The sequence below is a fragment of the Prinia subflava genome, chromosome Z (genome assembly GCF_021018805.1).
Source record: "Prinia subflava isolate CZ2003 ecotype Zambia chromosome Z, Cam_Psub_1.2, whole genome shotgun sequence".
NCBI classification, from domain to species: domain Eukaryota; kingdom Metazoa; phylum Chordata; class Aves; order Passeriformes; family Cisticolidae; genus Prinia; species Prinia subflava.
In genome coordinates this window covers 86789032-86810034 of record NC_086283.1, presented here as the reverse complement: position 1 = coordinate 86810034, position 21003 = coordinate 86789032, and the positions used below count along the sequence as shown (strand labels likewise).

The window sequence follows — 21003 nt, the reverse complement described above, 5'->3', positions numbered from 1 at the left end:
CTGTTTACTTTCAACTTCCTTCTTATATTTGTATACAAAAGTTGTTTATATGTCTTTAGATTCTTACATTATCTTAAAGTACAGAAATACAGGCTTTTTAGAATGAAATTTTAAATTATGAATGTGGCATGTTGAGTTCAGAATATATTTCTTTATGCCTAGCTAAGGATGATTTTGACAGTGAGGGAAATTGGACTCAGTCCAAGATTTCTAGTTTTAAGTCATTAAACTTTGCCTCAGGTTTCCAACGTTGCTTTGTAAATTCACTTGAGGTCAGTTCTGTAGTAGTACTTAGCATCCATTTGATCAGAACAAAAAATACCCAATTCCTGAAAACAGTTCAAAATGTCTCATGGGGAAGTGATTAGAAAAATACTTAATACTAATCATATGCCATGGCACTTTATTTAGGACAATGTCAGGATATAAAGAGGAATATCCAGTCCCTTTAACTATGTTGACCCTGTAATGTTGTTTTAACTACAGGTACAGAGAGGCTCTTGTCAAATGGGATGAAGCACTTCAGTTAACTCCAGAGGATGCTACACTTTATGAGATGAAATCACAGGTAAAGCATGACAATTCTTTGCCAGTTTAGAAATTAGAAAAGAAAATGTGTTTTGAACAGATACTGGTCAACACTGTTTAGTTGTTTGGTGCAGGAACTAAAACACAATATAGGTATTTCATTTTGACCAGCCAACAGGTGACTTTTAACAGAAATTGGAATAATGCTGTTATCCCAGCCAGACACAACAAGCATCTTTGTTGGGATGTGATGAATTAGGATGCTACAATGTGGGAGAAAAAATGGAAATACTTAAAAATTATTAAAAATTATATTGGAGGGATCAAGAGGAGCCTTAGTGTGATAGATTAGTGAATTTGAGCATTAGAAATCTGCCTGCTCTTTCTAAAGAATGGACTTAATACTATCTGCTGTCAATATTAAATGGAGGTATTGTATGCAAATTGTTTGCTTTAATCTGGTTTTGTATTAAGTGCTACATAGATAAATCAGTCATGTGAAAGACTTTGTAATATCTAATCTAAACCTTCCCTCTTTCAGTTTGAAGCTGCTCCCTCTTGTCCTATCACTACATGCCCTTGTAAAAAGTCCCCCTGCAGCTTTCTTGTGGCTCCCATAAGACCCCTCTGGATTCTAGGAAGCAGCTCAACAGGCCCCACAGACCTGTGCCTATTCATTTTCAGCAAGCAGCCTTAAAAAATACATTGTTTGAGGAAGAGATGAAAAGAGAAAAAAAAAATTTGGTGAATATATTATGTAACTTTTAGGAAGTTTGCTGTACTGTTTAGTTTTAAAACCTTTGCTGTTACTCTCATTTTTTTATTGTATAGAACTTCAGTCAAGATCCTAACACCTCTGCAGAGCTATGTATTAAGGAATTTCAAATCCTGATTGTGCATTATTGGAAGACACAGGATAATACACTTCTGCTTTAATTAGCAGCACTCCAGAGTGCTGTAAAGGGTGTTAACTTACGTAGCAGCTCCTTTATACATTTCATTCATGACTTCACTAGTAAAGAAAATCTGCTAAGACATGAAGATGGTATTGGGCAATTTTATTATCATAGTTTCAATATTTAACTCTGTTTTAAATAAAAAAGAAGCCTGTTAAAAATCTCAGGACAGTACTTCTCACTGAGGCAAATTAGTGAACCCTTGTAACTGTTTGTTATTATGGTCTTATGTGAATGCAAGAATTTGAGATAGGTTCCCAAAAGCATTCAACTTAATTGAAATTATATGAAAATTTAGTATTTTCACACTGAAAATAGCAAGAGAGCTGTGAAGTGTGTAAGCTTACTGGGATATGAGCTATGATGCAGTGAATTGTCCATAGAGGTGCTTACTACAATGTGCTTCAACCTGTGCTCCAGGTGCAATACCTAATCCTGAAGGGTTGTTGATTACTTGGCTCCCCAGTCCTTGTATTTCAGCAAAATGGCAAAGGTGAGCTAGAGGCACACAGCTTTTTTGCTGACCAAGAGGAGCTGAGAAACTCTGATTCATCTTGTGAATTATCTGTCTAATGAAACAACAGGAGAGTAATGAAAACTGAAAAAACTAAGGAGCCCAGGCCTCTGCTTACACCATGACTTTGCTTGCTTTCCAGAAAAAAAGCAGTTGCACCATTTCTTTTGATTTCACTTTCTTGTATTGCATAACACTTGTTACACTGTGAATGGGAACACAAGAAAAGCTTGTCTACAAAATACACATTTATAAAATTATTTCTTGAATCTTTTTATTAAAACATGTAATGTTTCAATTGTTAGCGTCTCTTTCATACATGCAAATAATTATTGCAGACTTTTTTTTGCAGTATGACTTATGCTTACTGGAAGCTGCGTAGTAGAATGTGTAATTTGATACCTTTGTACTTCTAACAGTACTGATGTGAGCTGTAGAAATCCACTTTTGCCAAAATAGCATTATGTAATTCATTCAAAAAACATTGTGGCCAATATTTAAGGGATACTGTCTTAGAGCAGACTGTGTGATTCCAGTCCAGCATACCAGCACAAATACTGCAGCTATTACAGTGTAGCTCAGTGAAAATGTTTCTGAAGAACCGTACACCAACTTCAGCAAGGCCTGGACCAGCACTGGGTGTATAAAAATCCCCCTGTCTCGGTACGTGTGTCACATCTAGAGAAGGAGATTCATGTTAGGAATGACTTTGTGCAATATGCAAAGATTCTTTATGGTCTGTATTAATTTTCTATCAGTGAGAAAATGTCTATTCATGAAGTAACTCTGAGAATTAATGCTGGAGGATGAAGTGGGCTTTTTTGCACAGGCTTGAGTATCTGTCTTATATCCTTGCATTTATTAGGATAACCTTATGTTGGGTTACACAGCAGATTCTCCATTCTTTAGTACTTCCTTTTTCAACAGCAAACTTAATATTTTCAATACTGCATTGTGTAATATGTAGCTCAGATAAATATGATAGTGACACTGTAGGAATCTGTAAATGTTTGTGGGAAGTTCTTGAAGATCTGTATTTTAACAGATGTGGGACAAATGTCTTTCAGTACTTCTGAAGAGCAGAAATAGTGTTTAAAGTTCCTAGTTGTCAAAGATACTTGAAATAAGAGTATTTCCAGAAAATCACGTGGGAACTGTGGAATTGCTCAATTGCTTCAAAAAACATTGAATTTGATGAGATTTTTTTTTCCATTGCTCTCAGCTGCTCTTTGATCCATTTAAAAACAAATATTTATGGTTTTTGAGAGGTTAGGGGTGCACTTTTCTTTGCATTCAAGATCTGTCAGTATACATACTTGATACTTCATCACCAGCCTAAGCTGCTTCCCCATTGCAAGAACAATGAGTGGAAAATAAGTGTTTTTGCAAGTTCATTTCTGCATTTTTGTTGAAAACTGAAAATCTTTAAAAAGACCCAACAGCAGTAGCCTAATGTTGATTCTGGTGTTAGGTAAGGTAGTATTGTAAGTATGTTCAAAGGAATGTATAAAGACTGCCTGTAATAATGCAGCCACTAAGACTGCTTGAAATTATTTGTGGGCTGAATTTCCTAAATATTGACTGGATTATTTTGTGCTGCTTTGAATTACAAAGATGGAGGAGCAGACTTTGATATAATCTTCGATTTTTTTAATCTCAGCATTTGGTGACTGGACCATGTAGGACATTGTTGGATGAAGAGGTTTATCAAAGGACTTGATACATTGTGATATTATATAGCAAACCCTCTTGGGAGCCAGATTTGCTGCTACTCAGTACTCCTGCAAATTCACCTGATTTGTGTTGCTTATCTCATGACACTTGCACCTCAGATCTCAGAAGACTATGCAACTATGACAGAATTTTTAAAGTAGACAGTTTTTTAATATATATTTTTAGAAACAAGTAAATTGAAATGTAAACCATCAGGTTAAGTTCCTTCTAATAATGTTTCTGGATGTTTTTTCATCAGCTATATGAGAATCTGTTTTCCTACAATGCTGCGTCCTCAATTTGTATTCATTCAACAGGACCAGGATTTCTGATATGTCTCGTTTTTATACATGAAGCGCATCATCTTCAAATTATTCCGCTTCCGCACTTCCCCTAATTGCTCTAAGGCATGGATAAATGTAAACTACTTATGGATAGGATGAATTTTATTCATCTGTATTTTGAAATGATTACTGGATGCAAAAAGAGTCAGTTTCAGTGGAATTGGAATGTCTATATATAGTAATTCAGCCTCAATCTGCTGAGCTCATTTAAAACCAGAACTCACTCAGATGCATAACGCTTCCAAAATATTGCGAGCAGAACAGGCTAGGTCACTCTGCTGCCTGGATTTTTAATAGTCAGTATCCTGGTGAGAGTTGCTATGTTTGATTGATTTTTAGCCACTGAGTTCTTCTAATTCCTCAAATCTCTCTTGTATGATTTTTTCTAAAGCCATATATGTAAAACTGAGTTATTATAGGACACTGATGTTTTTGTTTTAAAACATGTAATAAGGATAAATTTCTTGGAATAAAGCAAGTCCTGAAAATCCACTTACTGAACATCTTTATACTAAGACATTTTCCCCCAGTCACTTTCAACACATTTATGTGTGTGTGTGCAGTGAGAATCTTGAGATGTTTTTTCTGGTTCCTAATTTTTTTTTCCAAATTTTTGGATTAGTTTTAAGAATGTTTTCTAATAGGCTATTATCTCTATGCATATATATCTCTATATATACACACATCCCTTTATATACACACTATGTATATGTTATGAGTGTGTATACACACACACTTGACGTGTCTGCACGTTGAGCGTGTGACAGGCGTGCTGTGTGACCAGGGGGCTGCAGCATGTGTGGTTCCTGTTTGGCTTTGTCTTGCCCATGTGGCCCTGCCCCAGAAGGACTAAGCACCACTTGTCAAATCTGTGGACAGGAAATCTTTTTGCTAGCAGTGGTTTTTATTCCTTTGTCATGGGTTAACATAGCTTGGTTTTTATTTAAAGAAGAAACAGTTCTCTGTAACTCTGTAAAGATCTCTTAATTTCCTGTGGAAGGACAAGGACTTATCAGAGGCAAATTTTTAGATACTGACATACTGTTTAACCACTGTGGAAGCTGGATGTAACTTTGAAAAGCTAGCCCTTTTCCTTCCAGCCGGAGGAGCAGGCAACAGCCGGCCCCTGGGGCCGCTCCGTGGAGCAGCCCAGGCCAGCCTGGCCCCGCCGCTCCTCCCAGCTGGGGGAGCCGGCCCTGGCCGTGCCCCGGGGCCGCAGCTGCCAGCAGGGAAAGGGAAGCCACGGCTGTTAACATCCAGCCAGCCTTAAGGCCTGCCCCACGCCGCAGCTGAGCTGAGGGAGATGTCCCCGGGCCCCTGATGGCAGCTGTGGGCCCGGCTGGGCCGGGCTTGCCCCGATTGTCACCGAGGGGTGGGCAGGAGGCATCCACCAGCCAGACCCCTCCGAGATCCCTCTCCTCAGTTCTCTTCTGCCATCCCTGCTTTGAAATCCTAGAGGCGGCCACTGGCAGAGACCAGCATGACCACTGCAGGCCCCGGGCAAGATATTAACTCTTTCCTTGCACAGATGAAACTTGTAGAACATTGGTCCTCTCTAGAGTGCGAGAAAAGGTCAGAGACATTTCTTTAAATGTCAATATGAGACAATATGAAGATACCAAGGTTGGTGAAAGAGAAGTTATATCTCAAGTAATAAAGAGATAGAGAAGATACTTCGGCATTTTAGGCTGAAAGTCTTCTATTAGCTGTGGTAACAAAATGTAGTATGCTAAAATATTCCTTTAAACTGTGAACAGTATAGATTAGGGAGATGGATTGAAGCAAAGGTATTTGTGATGGACTTGGTGAATATTGATCTTGTGAGAAGCTGTGATCCCATGACAAGCTTGAACAGAGAGAGTGATTGGATAAAAATAAAGATTCTGCCCCCAGAGAAAGAGAAAATAGATCTCTGTTCCTTAAGATGAAGAAAATCCTTTGCATTTGAACTGTTCATTTTAAAATAACATCCCAGTTGTGTCCATGGCCTTTATGCAGCTCGGGAAAGCTGCCTTTGGGAGGGACTTTACAAAAGCAGGTTCCCAGGTGGCTGCTTTTTTAAAAATTAAGACCTACAAGAGACCTGTTCTGTGTTATCAGTAGAAAAATTCCATGGCAAACTAAAGAGACTTCTCTCTCCAAAAAAAACTCATGAGAGAGTATTTTATGAGTAGTAACTGACTAAGAGTTCTAAATTTTGTGTCTTTGTAGAAAAGTGAACACTTGTGGGTGTGAGGAGGAATGTTCTGAAAGTTTAATTTTGATTCTCGTTTTCTTCTTTTACTGTGTGTTAATAAATCTAGCTTTATACCTTTAAGTTTGGGCCTGCTTTGCTTTACTCCTGATCCTATCTCACAGAGAGGAAAAGGGTAAACACTCAGATTACTGCACTAAATTTGGCAAACAGAAACAGGCAAATGTGAAACCATTACATCCTTGTTCAGTGTGGTTTTTGGGGTGTAGAATAGCTGGTTTGCTGGTTCAGTTTCCAAGTAGCATGCAGAGGTATTTTGTTAAAGTGATAATGATATACAGGTAGAGTAACCCAAGACAAGGCTGCACACATTAATGTCTGCCATTGTAGGTTCATTTTGGTGACCTCTTCACCTGGAAAAAAAAAGTGTAGGAAAATAGTGTGCATTAATAAACATATTCGTTATACTGACGAACAAGTGTAGCAGAGTAATTTTATTAATAATTGAAAAAACTACCTGTGTTAGATAAAAATGCATATACATTCAAATGTGTGTTTGTTTGAATGTACTTTGAGAATCTAATGCCAAAGTTACTAGGAGCAAAGTAATTACTAGATGATCTGAAAGAGAATTTTTAAAGCAGCTGTTGATGCTAGTACACACATATAAATAGATGAAAGTGGAATAACTGTCTTTATTACTGAGGTAATAATAGTAATTCATTAAACACTACAAAAGGCACTTACACAAATGTTTTATAATTAGCTTGCAGTAGAAAGTACTGGTAGGAAATACTGAGTACTTGGGATGCATAAAAATGTTCCTGTGAGTGTATACGTGTATTTGTTTCCTCTTAGGAGAATAAATATGTCAAGACACTGATGTAGAAGATGGCTGATAGATTTCTTCATCTTGGTAGGATTTACACCTATCCACTAGTAACACGTTGAGTCAATTCATACATCTGCTGCAGAAGCTACCCATACAAATGTAATTAATCTGAAAGTATTAGAAAAACACACAACATTCATCACAAACTTTGATACAAAATGCAGTCTTTGAGATCTGTTGAGCAGGAAAAAGAGGGAAGATGATACACTGCTGTAGATTGTTTTTCTAAAGACTTTCAGGTACTGCTGGATTCTAAGGTACAGTCCATTGAATGGTATTAAAGTGAAGCCATAGGACTAGTCTTTAGAAAAATTTAGTCATACTAGAACAGCTGAAGTATCAATCCAAAGGGTTATTCAGAAGCTATTCTTACGATGTTTCTTGTTTTTTTTCAGTCCAGGGTTGCCTTCTGTAGTAAATCTTTGCCTTCCTGTTTCCTTCCTTTTTTTTTTTTAATGTACTGCTCACCTCTGTTCTGTGCATGTACTATTTGTTAATTAAATACTCAAGATCATCCCTTTTGAATCCTCCTCTACTCCACACTCATATTTATCTTTTCAATATATCACAGAACAATAAGGTTAAATAAATCTGTTTTGAATCTATTTGTTTCAGCAACAGTCCTAATGTGTTCTAATATTATTCATCATAGTTGTGGTCAGTTGGGATGAAAGTGGTTGCCCACACATGAGTCTAACCCTTGTGGTTGACATTCTCATCATGCTGCAGGAATGCATTTGTCGTTTGTTTCTTACACTGGTATCTATCACCATAGCATGTGGGTGTCTGAAATCATGATCTCAGAGTGATGCAGGTCTTCAGGTGATGTGCCAATCTCACGGTGGTATTGGAAACATAAGGCAAGCTTTGAGCTGCACTGTGTATTGCTAACTGTGATTTATTGCCTGAGTTATGGAGATTCAATGCAAGAAGAATAATCCTGTGGTAACTGCTGAGTAACAAGAGATTTTCACATTCAGAAACCACTTTTTTCCTTAATGTACGTGACTTCATGTCTAAGTTAGGCTCTGCAGAATGCTTGTTCTCTTAATACAACAGTCATTGTTAAAGTCTGTTTCCATGCTGAGTTACAGGGATTGTTGCTATAATTATTTCATGTGCACTGCACTGTTTCTGGTAGATTCTAGTTCTCTATTAAAGAGAATAAATACAGTCCAGGAATTTTTCAACAGTAGTTGCACATTTATTATGTTTAGTTCTCCATGTGTTTGTCCTCCTGAGTATTCTGTTAGGCTTTTATAGGCTGTAGGGTTTGTTGACAAGGAGAAACACCTTCACAAGCAGTTAAACTACTTCTAATAGAGTTGCTTAAATAGTTTGGGTGAATCATCCTCTAGCATGCCTGTTTCTCTCTGTGCAGATTGAAATAAATCAGGGCGATTATCTGAGGTCAGACAACTAACTTTTAACTAAAAAAAGCTAGGTAAGATGAATCCAGTCCTTAGTTATTGAAACAGTGGCTGTTGCCTAGGTAATCCCAGAAAACTTAAATTTATTTTCACTTTTGCTTATTTTCCTTCCTCTTCTTTCTCTGTTTCTGATACAGGTCTTGATGTCTTTACATGAAATGTTCCCAGCAGTGCATGCAGCAGAAATGGCTGTCCAGAGAAACCCACGTTCCTGGGATGCCTGGCAGACCTTGGGACGTGCCCAGCTTGGATTAGGAGAGATAGCACTGGTAGGATAACAGAATTAATTGTGCATGACATGGAAAATACAGAAGTACCAAGGTTACTGTATATCCTTATGGTGACTTGAATATATACAAGGAAAAAGATTGTTATTGTTTATCTCCAGTATTCCCTCTACTTTATTGTGTTTCAAAATGTTTCCTGTATGGTTTTGTAGCAGGATTTGTGGAAGACCTGTCTAGCTCCAAGGCTTTTATGTCATATACTATATTTATGTGGTGGCTTTAAGCAATAGAACAATTATGCTGACATAACTGCACATACTACATTCTGTGTGTTCTACTGCTACAATGCAGCTCACCATAGTTTAAAGATAAGGGTAATGTGAAGTCCAAGGCTCAGGTGATTATTCAGGCTCAGTTTTTATACATGACTGCTGGTAAAATTCTATTGTCTGGTTTTCCTTGTGTCCTGCTTATGCAGCAAATAATGTGTGTTCATTCCTGCCTTCCTCTGGCTCCCTGACCTCAAATGGTGGCTGAGGTTGTGTCTTCACTTAATAAGAGAGCAGAAAGCTACTATGCAGTAGCTGAAGTGCGTCTTTTTTTTTCAGGAATATAAGAGTTTTCTGCTAGCTTCGGTGAAAACACAACAGGTGAACTTTCAAATTCAGACACATTCACAGACATCCATTAGAAAAACAATGCGTTGTGACCTCTTAGATGAAAAATATACTAGTTGCATTTTGAATAGAAGTAGCTGTGTGCTGTTTTGATACAAATAACTTTGTTGGTAATTTAGAGTGTTTTTGCAAAGGTACAATGTTTGGTCTGAAAATTTTCAAGAATTGAAAAAAGATAGAGTTTTTTTTTGATGGAGATTAACAATTCATGCAAAACTAATTTTTGAAATGTAGTAAAGGAGAGCAGTGTTAAATACCCCAAACCATCCAAAACAAATGCAAACAATGTGAATCACCTAGGGTCATAGAGTGATTTGGGTTGGAGGGAACATTAAAGATCATCTAATTCCAACCCCGCTGTGCCATGGGTGGGGACACCTTCCACTACACCAGGTTGCTCAAAGCCCCATCCAGCCTGGCCTTGAACATTCCCAGAGATGGGGCATGCACAACTTCTCTGGTCAACCTGTTCCAGAGTCTCAACACTTTCACAATATAGAATATCTTCCTAATATCTAAATTTCAGTTTGTACCCATGACTCTGTCCTGTCACTACAGTCCCTGATGAAGAGTCCCTCTCCAGCTTCTCTGTAGTTCCCCTTCACATACTGGCAGGTTGCCATGAGGTCTCCACACAACCTTCTCTTCTCCAGGCTGAACAGCCCCAACTTTCTCAGCCCATCTTCACTTGGGAGGTGCTCCAGTCCTGTTAGACAAAACCCAAGACAAAAATTATGTGTTGCAGTTGTGCAGCGTGCATCCTTTGTTAGTGCAGTACCATAATATGAAATATCTCATATGAATCCATACATGAGTATCCGCATTTCGGCAGTGGTGACATTCCATGCTTCTGGGTGTAGAAGGTAAGGGTAGATGGTCTGGTCTGTCTGGATCTTTTCCTTTTAAGCGTATGAAACTGTCACTGTGAATTGCACCTGAGAATTTTAAATGCACTAGTCTCAGGAAAATTAGAGTTTTGTTTCCTTCAAGCAACTTAAGTAACTGATGCAGTTTATTCTGAAAAAATGCTACAGTCACTGTAATATCAGTTATAAATAGTATATCTGTACTAATTACATCCAGCAGGTTGGTTCACCAGATCCTATAAGCTTTTTCTACATAGACAAATTATGAAAACCAGTCGGACTGGATATCTTGAGTACTGCGGACCTAGTGTTTGTATTATATTAATTTTGTTTTATTTTAGAGTAGCTCTTCTGGTGCTCTTAGAGTGCATTGTTGAGCTTAATCAGAAAGGGATCTAATTTATGTAACTGAGACTACTTGGTGATGCAAAGCAAAGTATTTTAAGTGGGAACAATCAGTTTTGCATCAAAGCATTTCATTCATCTGAAACGCTGCTCTGGGTGCTCCTGTAATTGTTAAATTGACCTTACTGTGGTGAAGAGGCAGGGTGGAGGGGTTAACACAGGTAGTTTGCTCTCGTGGTGTTTTGGATTGTCTCTGAGTAGGGAGCCTGAGGTGTGGAAGCTCCTGTTGGTGTCTCGGGTGCTTTGGCACTGTGTGTTCATACTTCGTTGCCTTCCTGTCTGTAGGTAGAACTGCCTTCTGATAAACATGTTCTCACATACAGAGGACTTGGGGAGTCTAAAATGCAAATAATGTTCACTATTAGATTTTGAACCGCGCGATTTTTAAGAAATCTTAAGAGTTTAAGCCTGAAGGAGTTTTAAAATAAGAAATCAGTTCATCATTATTGAACTTGTGGAGTCTTCTTGACCAAGTGGTTTAAGTCATAATAATCCTTTTTCCAGTAGTCTTTCATTGCCATGATTTTCTATTTTCCCCCTGTATCATATTTTTTACAAAGAAAAGTTAATAAAGCATAAATATCAAGGCTTTTTAGTAATTTTTTTTTTGAGATTTGGGAATTACTACCCTTCTCAAAAACTGCTTCTTCTGTTTCTTTTTTTCATTTCTCCCCCACCAACATCTGTCTTCATTACCCACATCCTGCCAAATGGTCTGCTGTGGATACTCTTATTACTTCACAATGAATGATGCATTTTTTTTGTAGGGAAAAAACAATTTACTGTATTTTAATTTGAAGTTTCCCAGGTCTAAAATGCTACTTCCAAACAAATCTAAATTATATTATGAGCTGTGTAATAATAAAAGAGGGAAAGATTTGCTTAGATTTAGTTTTTTTCAAACTTGTGAGAAAAAGAATGAGGTAAACTAATCCCTTTTTATTTTGCTTTTATGAAAGCTGTTTGCTCTTTTTTCCCCCCTGAATTTACTAAATAGGGTAATTCAACAGTAATACTTAAACGTGAGCAAGGAGAACTTTATTTCTGTAAAGGCAGAAATTCCTTAAATTCTGCAAATCAGTGTGCAGAGCACACCTGAATAAACCTGCAATGTGAGTGTAGTAACTGTAGAAATATAGTCAGGCTCGCAGTATTTCTCTCATTTCATTGCAAATACTTAGTTTTACAAATTACATTTCCTGTACTACTGATGACAACTAGTTAACAATTTCATACAAGTACCTTTATTAGAACAGTTCCTCCCATGAGACAGGGTGAGCCTCACACTTTGATTGATCAAGGTAAAAAAAAAAGAATACCAAACAAAAGCAATATTAAAAAGAAAAACCAAAACTAGTAACAAAAAAAAATCAAGGACAGAATGAAAGCACTGAGTCTCCCACCGTGGAGAAGTTCATCAGCCCTGTGACGTGGTCATGGGCAAGCCAGCTCAGGTGGCCCTGCTTGAGCAGGGGCTTGGCCAGGTGACCTCGGAAGGTCCTGGCCAACCTCAGCCATGCCGTGGTTCTGTGGTCCAGCTTTACTCCGTTCTGGATCCCTGTCAGATCTGGAGTACTGAGGATCACGAAGTTGAGAGGGTAGATGTCTAAATATGCACCAGTTGTGAATGGGTTTTGTTTGATGTTTTGAAGGATGTGGTTTCCTGTATTCCTGCAAAGTAGTTAGTGCTATAGCAGCCTTTAAATGTGACACAACATTTTGTCAAAAGAATCATGCCTTGACAATATGAATCCTCAGATCAGCCCTTTCCTTTCATCTGTCCTGAAAGAAATAGTTTTAGGTCCTTTAGATAATGATGGGAGTTTTTTACTCCCAAAGAGAAATGTCTGTCTTTTATTGGAATGCAACTAATTAACATAACTAATCTGAATTTGAGATAATTTTTCAACGTGTTACAAATGTTAGCGCTTAGAAATTTGGTAATAAAAAGGAAATTGGTGGTTGGCCTTCTACTGAAAAGTCTAAGTATTTAGGAAATGCTAAGAGAGAAAGTACATGCTTTTTCATTTAAAGTGGGGTTCTGTTAAATTGTTTTCAACATCTTTAAACAGTCCTACTGATTTATTGTGGTAATAGCCAGTAATATAAGCTTTTCCAGGAAGGCCCTGTGTTAGTCCTGCCCTCTTCATCTACTACAGAGTAACCCTTTTTTCTCTTTTAACCACTGTTGGAAATCATAAATTTATTTTGTGATAGTAATTGTTAATGCACGAAAAGATCTTCTAGTCAGAGGTGAATTTTATTTTCCGTCAAGAAAGCTGAAGGGCAAGCAAGTCTCCAGAAGTCTAAGTGTCCTTTTCAGCTACATTTCTGCCAGGGTACTCAGGCTTTGCAAGTGGTTGAGGCTGATTTAGCTGTGGCATCCCGTTGGTTACCTTTGTCAGATGCTCAGGACTTTTGAGGAGTACATTTCTCAGCATCAAGACCTTGTAACTGAAAGCTTTAGCTAAATCAGATGCACAGGATAAGACAAACAGGGATCTTGAAGAAAGTTTATTTAACCATTGTTTTAAAATTCCTGCAACAATTTTGGCAGTATAATTCGGTAATATAGAAATGCATGTTTTCTTGGATTTTCCTGATTTGCAAGGCGGAAGTACTGGTAACACTTCAGTGTTATTTTCTTATGCTAACTATGTCAGTTTCTAAGATGGGATTGATTTTTGTTGTTGTTGTTTCCTGGGTCATCCTGTATCACATCCTTGCATCTGGTAGAGCACAGTGTAAGACGTCTGTGTGGTAGAGGCAGCTTGAAGCAGTGACTTCAGCAGGATGTGCAGCAGCCTTGCAGGGGTGTGCACTTGAAGTGTAAGGGCAGAAGGGCAGAAAATGTGAGGAAAGAGGGCTGTGAAGAAATGAGTTGGTGCAAAATGATATCTGTGAAATCTGTCACCGAAGGAAAAGAAGGGACAAGAGAAGGATAAGGACTATACAAACTTCTTCAAAAAGAGAAGGAAGGTGTGGAACTGAGGATATCTCACACACCATATGGAAACAAGGACTTTTATGCAGTTGTAACTTAACAGAATCCCAATGAGCATAAGGCAAAAATAATCTTTCACATCTAGAAAATTACTGTACTTCAAGTACTTTCTCCAGAACATGAGAGCTTCAGAACCTTTGAATAAAATGGTTTTGTAAATGTAAGAAGTGCAAAATACTGTGTTCACCTAATTTTTAAAGACACTAGAATTAGCTTTGATAAAATTTCCAGGGATTTTTTTTATTGAAAAGCAGAACTATTCTGAACAGAAAATTACTCAGAAAAGTTCAAGATGACAGTTTATAACTAAAAAAACCAAAAAAGCCATTCAGATTAATCAATAGAAACTATTAAACTAGAGTGAAAATACCTGAAAAGATGGGATTTTTTTTCTTGTTTGAAGTAGAGAAATGTAATGAGGAGTCTTGAAATATAATAAAATGTCTTATTTCCCTATTTTCTACATTACTGTGATAAATGCTTCTGTAAAAATTATTTATGTTCATGATGAGTAGTATGAAAATAAGACTCAAATTCCAGTAATATATTGTCATAAAATCATAGAGAGCTTTGGTTTGGAAGGGACCTGTGAAGGTCCTCTGGTCCAACCCCCTGCAATCAACCGGAACATCTTCAGCTAAACCAGGCTGTTCAGAGGCCTGGCCTTCAATGTGTCCAGGGATGGGGAATTACCTGTCTGTCTGGGCAACCTGTTACAGTGTCTCAGTAACCTCACTGTAAACAATATCTTCCTTACATCTAGCCTGAATCTACCTCTTTTCTGTTTAAAGTCATAATCCCTTGTTTTACCACTGCATGTCCTTGTAAAAGTGCTTCTCCAGCTCTCTTGTGAGTCCTTTACAGGTACGGGGGGGCTTCTCTCTCTGCGGTGAACTGTCCCAATGCTCCCAGACTGTCCTCATAGGAGTTGTGCTCCAGCTCCCTGATCCTCTTTGTTGCCTCCTCTGGACTTGCTCCAGCAGGTCCCTGTCCTTCCTGTGCAGGGACCCCAGCTCTGGATGCAGAGCTCCAGCTGGGTCTCAGCAGAGCAGAGCAGAGCAGAGCAGAGCAGAGCAGAGCAGAGCAGAGGGGCAGAATCCCCTCCCTCAGTCTGTTGGCTACACTGCTCTTGATGCAGCCCAGGACAAGTTTGGCGCTCTGGGCTGTGAGTGCTCATGGCCAGGGCATGTCCATCTTTTCATGCATCAGCACCTCCAAGGACTATGCTGAGTGCTCTAAAAACAGACAAAAATTTTTCCATGTTAAAGATCATTCAACACAGAAAAAGATCACTTACTTCACTGATAGATACTCTTTAAAACAGGTCAGAAAGTGCCAAGTGTATCATAAAGGCCTAATGCATACTTTGGTAGCAGATACAACCTCTTAAAATTCTCACCTGGCTTTTTTTGAGGTTTCTGTATATCGGCAGTTACTAAGTCCGTGTGTTACAGAAGCTGGTAAAAAAAATGTGTAGTCTGATCAAAATTGCCCTTCACACTTGAAGACTATGCAGACCAGCAGTGGAGACATGGGACAAATGGAAGATTGTTTGCTTCAGAATACTATCTAGTGAAACAAAACGTAAGATACTTCAAATCTACAGATTTTTCAAATACTGTAATTCCACAAGGAAAAATGTCTTGCAGAAGGTTTTACATTGCACTTCCATACAGGAGCAAAGCAGATACATGACTGTACTGATTTAAAACCTTCTAGTCCTTGTATGCAGGATCTCTAAAATCACAGCTTCTCTTTAAAGAGGCTAGAAATACCAACTTTATGTAGTGTCAGTGTGTTTTCCTATAATGCAACAGGCAATCGAAGGAGATTTACATCTCCATTAGATGAAGAATTAAAAGTAACACTATTCGTCTGCTGTAGTAAAAATTAGTGGCTTTGGGCACTGTTCCAGTGGCAAAATAAAATTTTAAATGGATGACAAGTGTGTATTTTTCAGTTTTACATTGCTGCTTTAAAATTAATCCCTCTGATCTTTTACTTTAATTGTTATTTCTTTATAAAAATGTCAAGCACAAAACTCTTTTCTAATAAACATATTTACCAAGATGATCTTTTTATGCAGTATTGTGTGAATCATCAAAGCAGCTTTGACGCTTACCAAATGTTATTTATTGTGCATGAAAATAACTATATAGACAGGTTTTAATTAGGAGACCTCTTTCATGGAAAGCTTGAAAGCAGATGGTGTTTGTTTATATTTTGTTTCCAACAGAAATACAAAAAAGAGCATTTAGTGTTTACTTGTTGTTCAAGTGTCCCTGAAAATTAAAAGCTAGCAAAATTGAATAAAGTGACACAATTTTACAAGAACTAAACTTCAGTTCTTTTTTTGTTTAAAGTTCAGGATGCACCTACACTTCAGAGCTGGCTGTGAATCAATAATCAAGCTTTTTTTCCCCATCTGGGATTGAAAGACTGCCTCTTACAACAGCAGTAATATTGATAGCATAGGCAGCATTTCTTAAATGTGATTTTGTATCTCTTTCTTCTGAGTTATCATATGGAGTCCATATGATATCTGATGGCTTATCTGTGTCATCAGAAGGATGAACTATCAGTTTCTGTTAGTGCAGAAGAAAAGTTGTGATTTTCCAAATTAATTGGCCTGCTTTAAGTATTTATAAGCTACAACAGAATATGCAAACTGCGGTTTACCTTCTATCTTTAGAGTTTTAATATTCAAGTTACCAGAACTCTTCCCAAATATCATCCCAATCCATATCATCACAGTTTTCCCATCCTACAGGAGGGCTTCCGTACATGTCATAAAAGAGTTTTGTCACTAAGGTGACCTGTTTTCATAACTGTACAGTCATAAATGTGAAATACACTCAAGCTTTTGTGTAAGGTACCTAAGGTACAAACATGTACCTAAGTTTGAGGAGGCAGGTTCAGCCTTGACCACTGTTAATGTAACTAAAAGACAATAGAGTTGTAATTTCTGGTGTAGCTTTTTTCTAGTATTGTAGCAACCTCTTTTTATTTTAGATGGTCACACTTCTTTGTTTTTAATTTCACTACTTCTCTGTTGAGGATTTGTATGTGTGTTTTCCCAATTGAACTGAGGGAAAGGAGAAATATTGCTAACTACAGTTCTACTAATATTACACTGTTTATAAGATTACAGAAGTTCTTTCTTAGAACAACACTCGAAGTTCGAAGTTTGTCTCCTGCACATTTATTTATGTGTTTTTGTAATCACATACCTGTTACAAAAACTGTTTACCATGTTGCTAGTATTAGTGTAGTGTTAGGTCTGTATGTGAAACAACTGCTTTCTAATTTAAAGGCAGCAATACCAGTGATATTTCAAAATACAATCATCCCATATCTATCTGCTTTTACCTGTACATCTGATGATGAGAGAAAAGTGGAATAGGAAATCATCCAAAAAATGGTCTTTCCTTTTACCTTTTCAATTACAATGTTAAGTTTTCATATATGAACTGTTTATTTGTGCCCTTGTTGCCAGGTACCTAGTTTATTCATGCATTTTTGTTCTTTCAGAGACAATTGCTTGGGGGTGAGGCTGCTATTGAACCAAGATGAGGAAGGATTGCTCCAATAAAAACAGGAGTAAAACGGCTTTTGGCTTTGCTCAAATAACATATGTAATTTTCTTGTTGTTGCCAATTTTTATGAGAAAGGTAGGCTTTAAGTGTCCCATCTTTGTTTCTTCCCTGTTCTGCTTATAGGCAATCCGAAGCTTCCAGGTATCCTTACACATCTTTCCAATGAACCCTGAAGTATGGAAAGAAGACCTTTCCTGGGCAAGAAAACTACAGGTACAACAGAAGGCCACAAAGACTGAGTCAGTGTATGCACTGGCAAAAGGAGAAGAGCTTGGACAAGAGTCAATCCCAGACTACGACTTTGAAAGTGATGAAATAGTGGCAGTCTGTGCTGCTATTGCAGAGAAGGAGAAAGCTCTTTCAGCAGCTAAAACGATGGTGATTGTGTCTGCCTCGGGCACAGTGGAGACTGTTACTGAGCAGGACAATTGTCCTGCAACTCCCGATGAAACCCTTTTCATCAGGGCGCGGTAGGGCAGCCTCATGGGTTGAAACACCCATAGTTTTAAGAACTGCTGTTATTTATTGTATTTTGCTTGCTTTGTGTTTGTTCTTCTTTTATTAAATGGTAGGATGGCATACAAAAGTTAAAGAATTGAAGTTATTTTTCTTTTGTTAATGAAAAAAGCAATGACCCGAGCTGTTGTTTAATCCATGTTTTTCAAAAATAAAACCAAGTGTTAATTCTAAAAATTCTAAATTCTTATGAACAAATGTAATGTTGAAATGCTTAACTGCATTCTAACAGCTGTTTTCATCTTCTTGTATTTCATAATTTTACAAGTTAATGTGTACATTTCCCCAGTAATTAGGAAAGTTTTATTTGAACTGTAAAAGTGCTGTGGTTTATCCCCAGCTGACAGATCAGCCCCACACAGCTGACTGATTCCTGGTGGAATGGGGGAGCGAATTGGAAGAGTAAAAGTGAAAGAACCCATGGGCTGAGATGGAGACTGTGTAATGGGAAAAGCAAAAGCTGCAAATGCAAGCAAAGCAAAACAAGGGATTCACCTACCACTTAGCTTGGGCAGGCAGGTGTTCAGCCATCCCCAGAAAAGCTGGGCTACACATATGACTTGGGAATACACTCTGAATGTCTCGGCTTCCCCTGCCTCCTTCTTTCCCCAGTTCTGTGTGTTGAGCTGTGGGATGGAGTATCCCTGTGGTCAGCTGGGGTCAGCTGTTCTGGCTTGTCTCTTCTCAGCTTCTCCACTCCTAATCTTCTCACTGGTGAGGTGGGATGAGAAGCAGGAAAAGCTCTCGACCGTGTACAAGCACTGCTCAACAATAATAAAAACAACTGTTATCAACACTTACCAGCACAGAATCAAAACCTAGCCCCGTACTTGCAAGTCTGAAGAAAATTAATGCTATCCCAGCTGAAACCAGCACAAAAAGGAAAAAGGACATTTAAAAATTATTTCAATCACTATTACTTAACATAATTATTCTTCCAGAGAAAATGTGAACCGTTTTCTGTTATTGACAGTCTTTGTTTTCATTAAGGTTAGTTGTTCTGTGAGAAAGTTTCCTATCAGGGAATGGATTATTATTTTGTATGTCTGTGTGTGACAGATCTGATCTGTAGGCAAATCAAGTAGAAACCTTTATGTTGTTTTTCTCTGTGAGTGGGTTAAACACTTTCTGATGAGATGAAAGGAAATGCTTTGCCAAAGAAGGCCCTGAATGCTTACTTATAACTAAATGTTTCACCAGAAGAAAGTTTGTACTCAAACTGGCCTTTCCTTGTCTTGTGTGCTGCGCTACAGACATCACCAAAAGTGGAATGGTGGGAATAGGAAATAGATGTGGCTGAATTGTATTGTATTTGGGGCTTTTCTTTCCTAGTGAGGCTAATCTGATGAAGGGAGTCGGTTTGCTTTTCCTAATTCTTATGACCTGCCATTAAAAATATGCACTTAGGGAAAAAAGTTTTCCAGGACAGCACTGTTGGAGTCTCCCTTTTTATCCTTTTTGGATTTTGGCTGCAGTGGTGGGTAATGAGGCATACCCTAGGAATTTTTTTAATGTTGGCTTTTTTTCAGGGGAAGGTGTCAATTGGTTCCTCACACAGGCAGTTCAGAGAAATTAAATCGGGCTGTTTCTTTGATGTGCTCTGTGGAGCACATCAACTGTTCTTGTTTCATTGTCTTGGAGACATGAGATGATCATATCCCAATACTGTTGTATTGGGAAAAAATAGTCAGCTGAGGAATTCCTGAAGAAATCAGTTTGGGAAAATGTAACTTTTACTTGATTTTGAGAAAATTTTGTATGATAATACATAGTTTTGTAGACAAATGAAACTTCTGAAATCATTCATCTTTGCACTTTTCAAGTCTGATTTCTAATTTCAAAACAACACATTTTAAAAGAAAATAATGTTGCTTGAGAAATATAGTGTTTTTGCAGTAGAAATTGCATTGCAGAAAAACTATCTCAAATCATATTTCTGTTTATCTGATATCAGAATATCTTAAGAGGATACACACAGTTTTTAAAGAAGACGTAATTGCCCTGTTGTTTGTACAACAAAATTAAGTTTTCATTAATTTTTGCAAGGTTCTCCCTGAATGGTTTTTTTTGTGTGTGAATTTTTAGATCTGTGCTTGCATGAGTACACATTCACACAAAATCATACCTTTTACTATCTTCTGAGTTCAAAATAAGTAGTACTACAGTGGCCTAAATATATTAATAAATGTAAAACATCATCTTGCTACATTTTTATTTCTTCATTAAGTTCAGAAAGGTTTTAAATTCTTACTGGATAGGCACTTGATTGAGATATGGTTTGATAGCTTAAGTTAGTAGAGTTGAAGGAGTTCTTAATCTTTCTCCTACCATCTTAATACAATCTAGTCAGCCGTAGGAAGAGTTAGCATGAGAATGGTTTGGACAGATTTCTGCAGAGATCTTCTTTGGCTGGAGAAGGAGATGTGTGAGATGCTCTAGGGTATGTTTTTGTTTTGAAGGAGCTTGGCTGTATCCACCTCATCTTTTCTTTGCGCTTTGTACTTGCGTCAGTGTTCTGTCTTTACTCATACAGGAAGGATTGCTGCCGTTCTCTCAGAGGCCTGTTATCACAGAATCTGTTTCCACTGAAATGATTCACAAAGTTCCTATTGACTTCAGCACTGCAGGGCCAGACTGCTGGAGGGGTGTACGTCTGCACCATCAGGCTGTGCCGGGATCCAGGGGCAGTGGTTTCCATCCCGTGTACTAAATGTGTTTTCCTTCTGATTAGATTACTCTAGGTATTGTCAGAACCGTAGCATTTTGTAGAGCAGTTAAGTTCCTGGGACGCTCTTTTAAACTTGGGAGAAGTTCAAATATTGATGATTTCGACATTGTCTGTTGTACAGCATGCCATGTTTTGCGTGTATGTAATTTTCTGGATCGGTTTGTGGTTTGAATAAAATACTGACTTCTGCTTCTTAGTGATGCCTCTTTATTCTTCGTGTTACAACAAAAAAAATTATTTCCCATTCTGGAGTGTTCCTCATTTAATAATTGGCTTTTGTCTCTGGTGAACATGTTAATTTGTTGTAGAAAAAAGAAAAGACATTTGGGGAAAAATATTTAATAAAAGGTGATGCTCTTTAAACTTTTCAGGTATATCCAAATGAGATGGAGCAAAAGGAGATGTTTTCCAAA

The 21003-nt window shown here is 37.8% G+C and overlaps 1 protein-coding gene across 2 annotated transcripts in view; it reads left to right on the top strand.

Moving 5' to 3' along the window:
• Positions 1 to 20786, top strand: part of TTC33 (tetratricopeptide repeat domain 33) — a 43292-nt gene extending 22506 nt beyond the window's left edge. For both annotated transcript variants that reach the window (XM_063422506.1, XM_063422507.1), the window contains 3 exons: positions 487 to 568; positions 8709 to 8840; positions 17470 to 20786. In XM_063422506.1, coding sequence (XP_063278576.1) covers positions 487 to 568; positions 8709 to 8840; positions 17470 to 17820 — 565 coding nt within the window. In that variant the 3' untranslated portion in view covers positions 17821 to 20786. The remainder of the gene's footprint in view (positions 1 to 486; positions 569 to 8708; positions 8841 to 17469) is intronic.
• Positions 20787 to 21003: the final 217 nt, after the last annotated feature.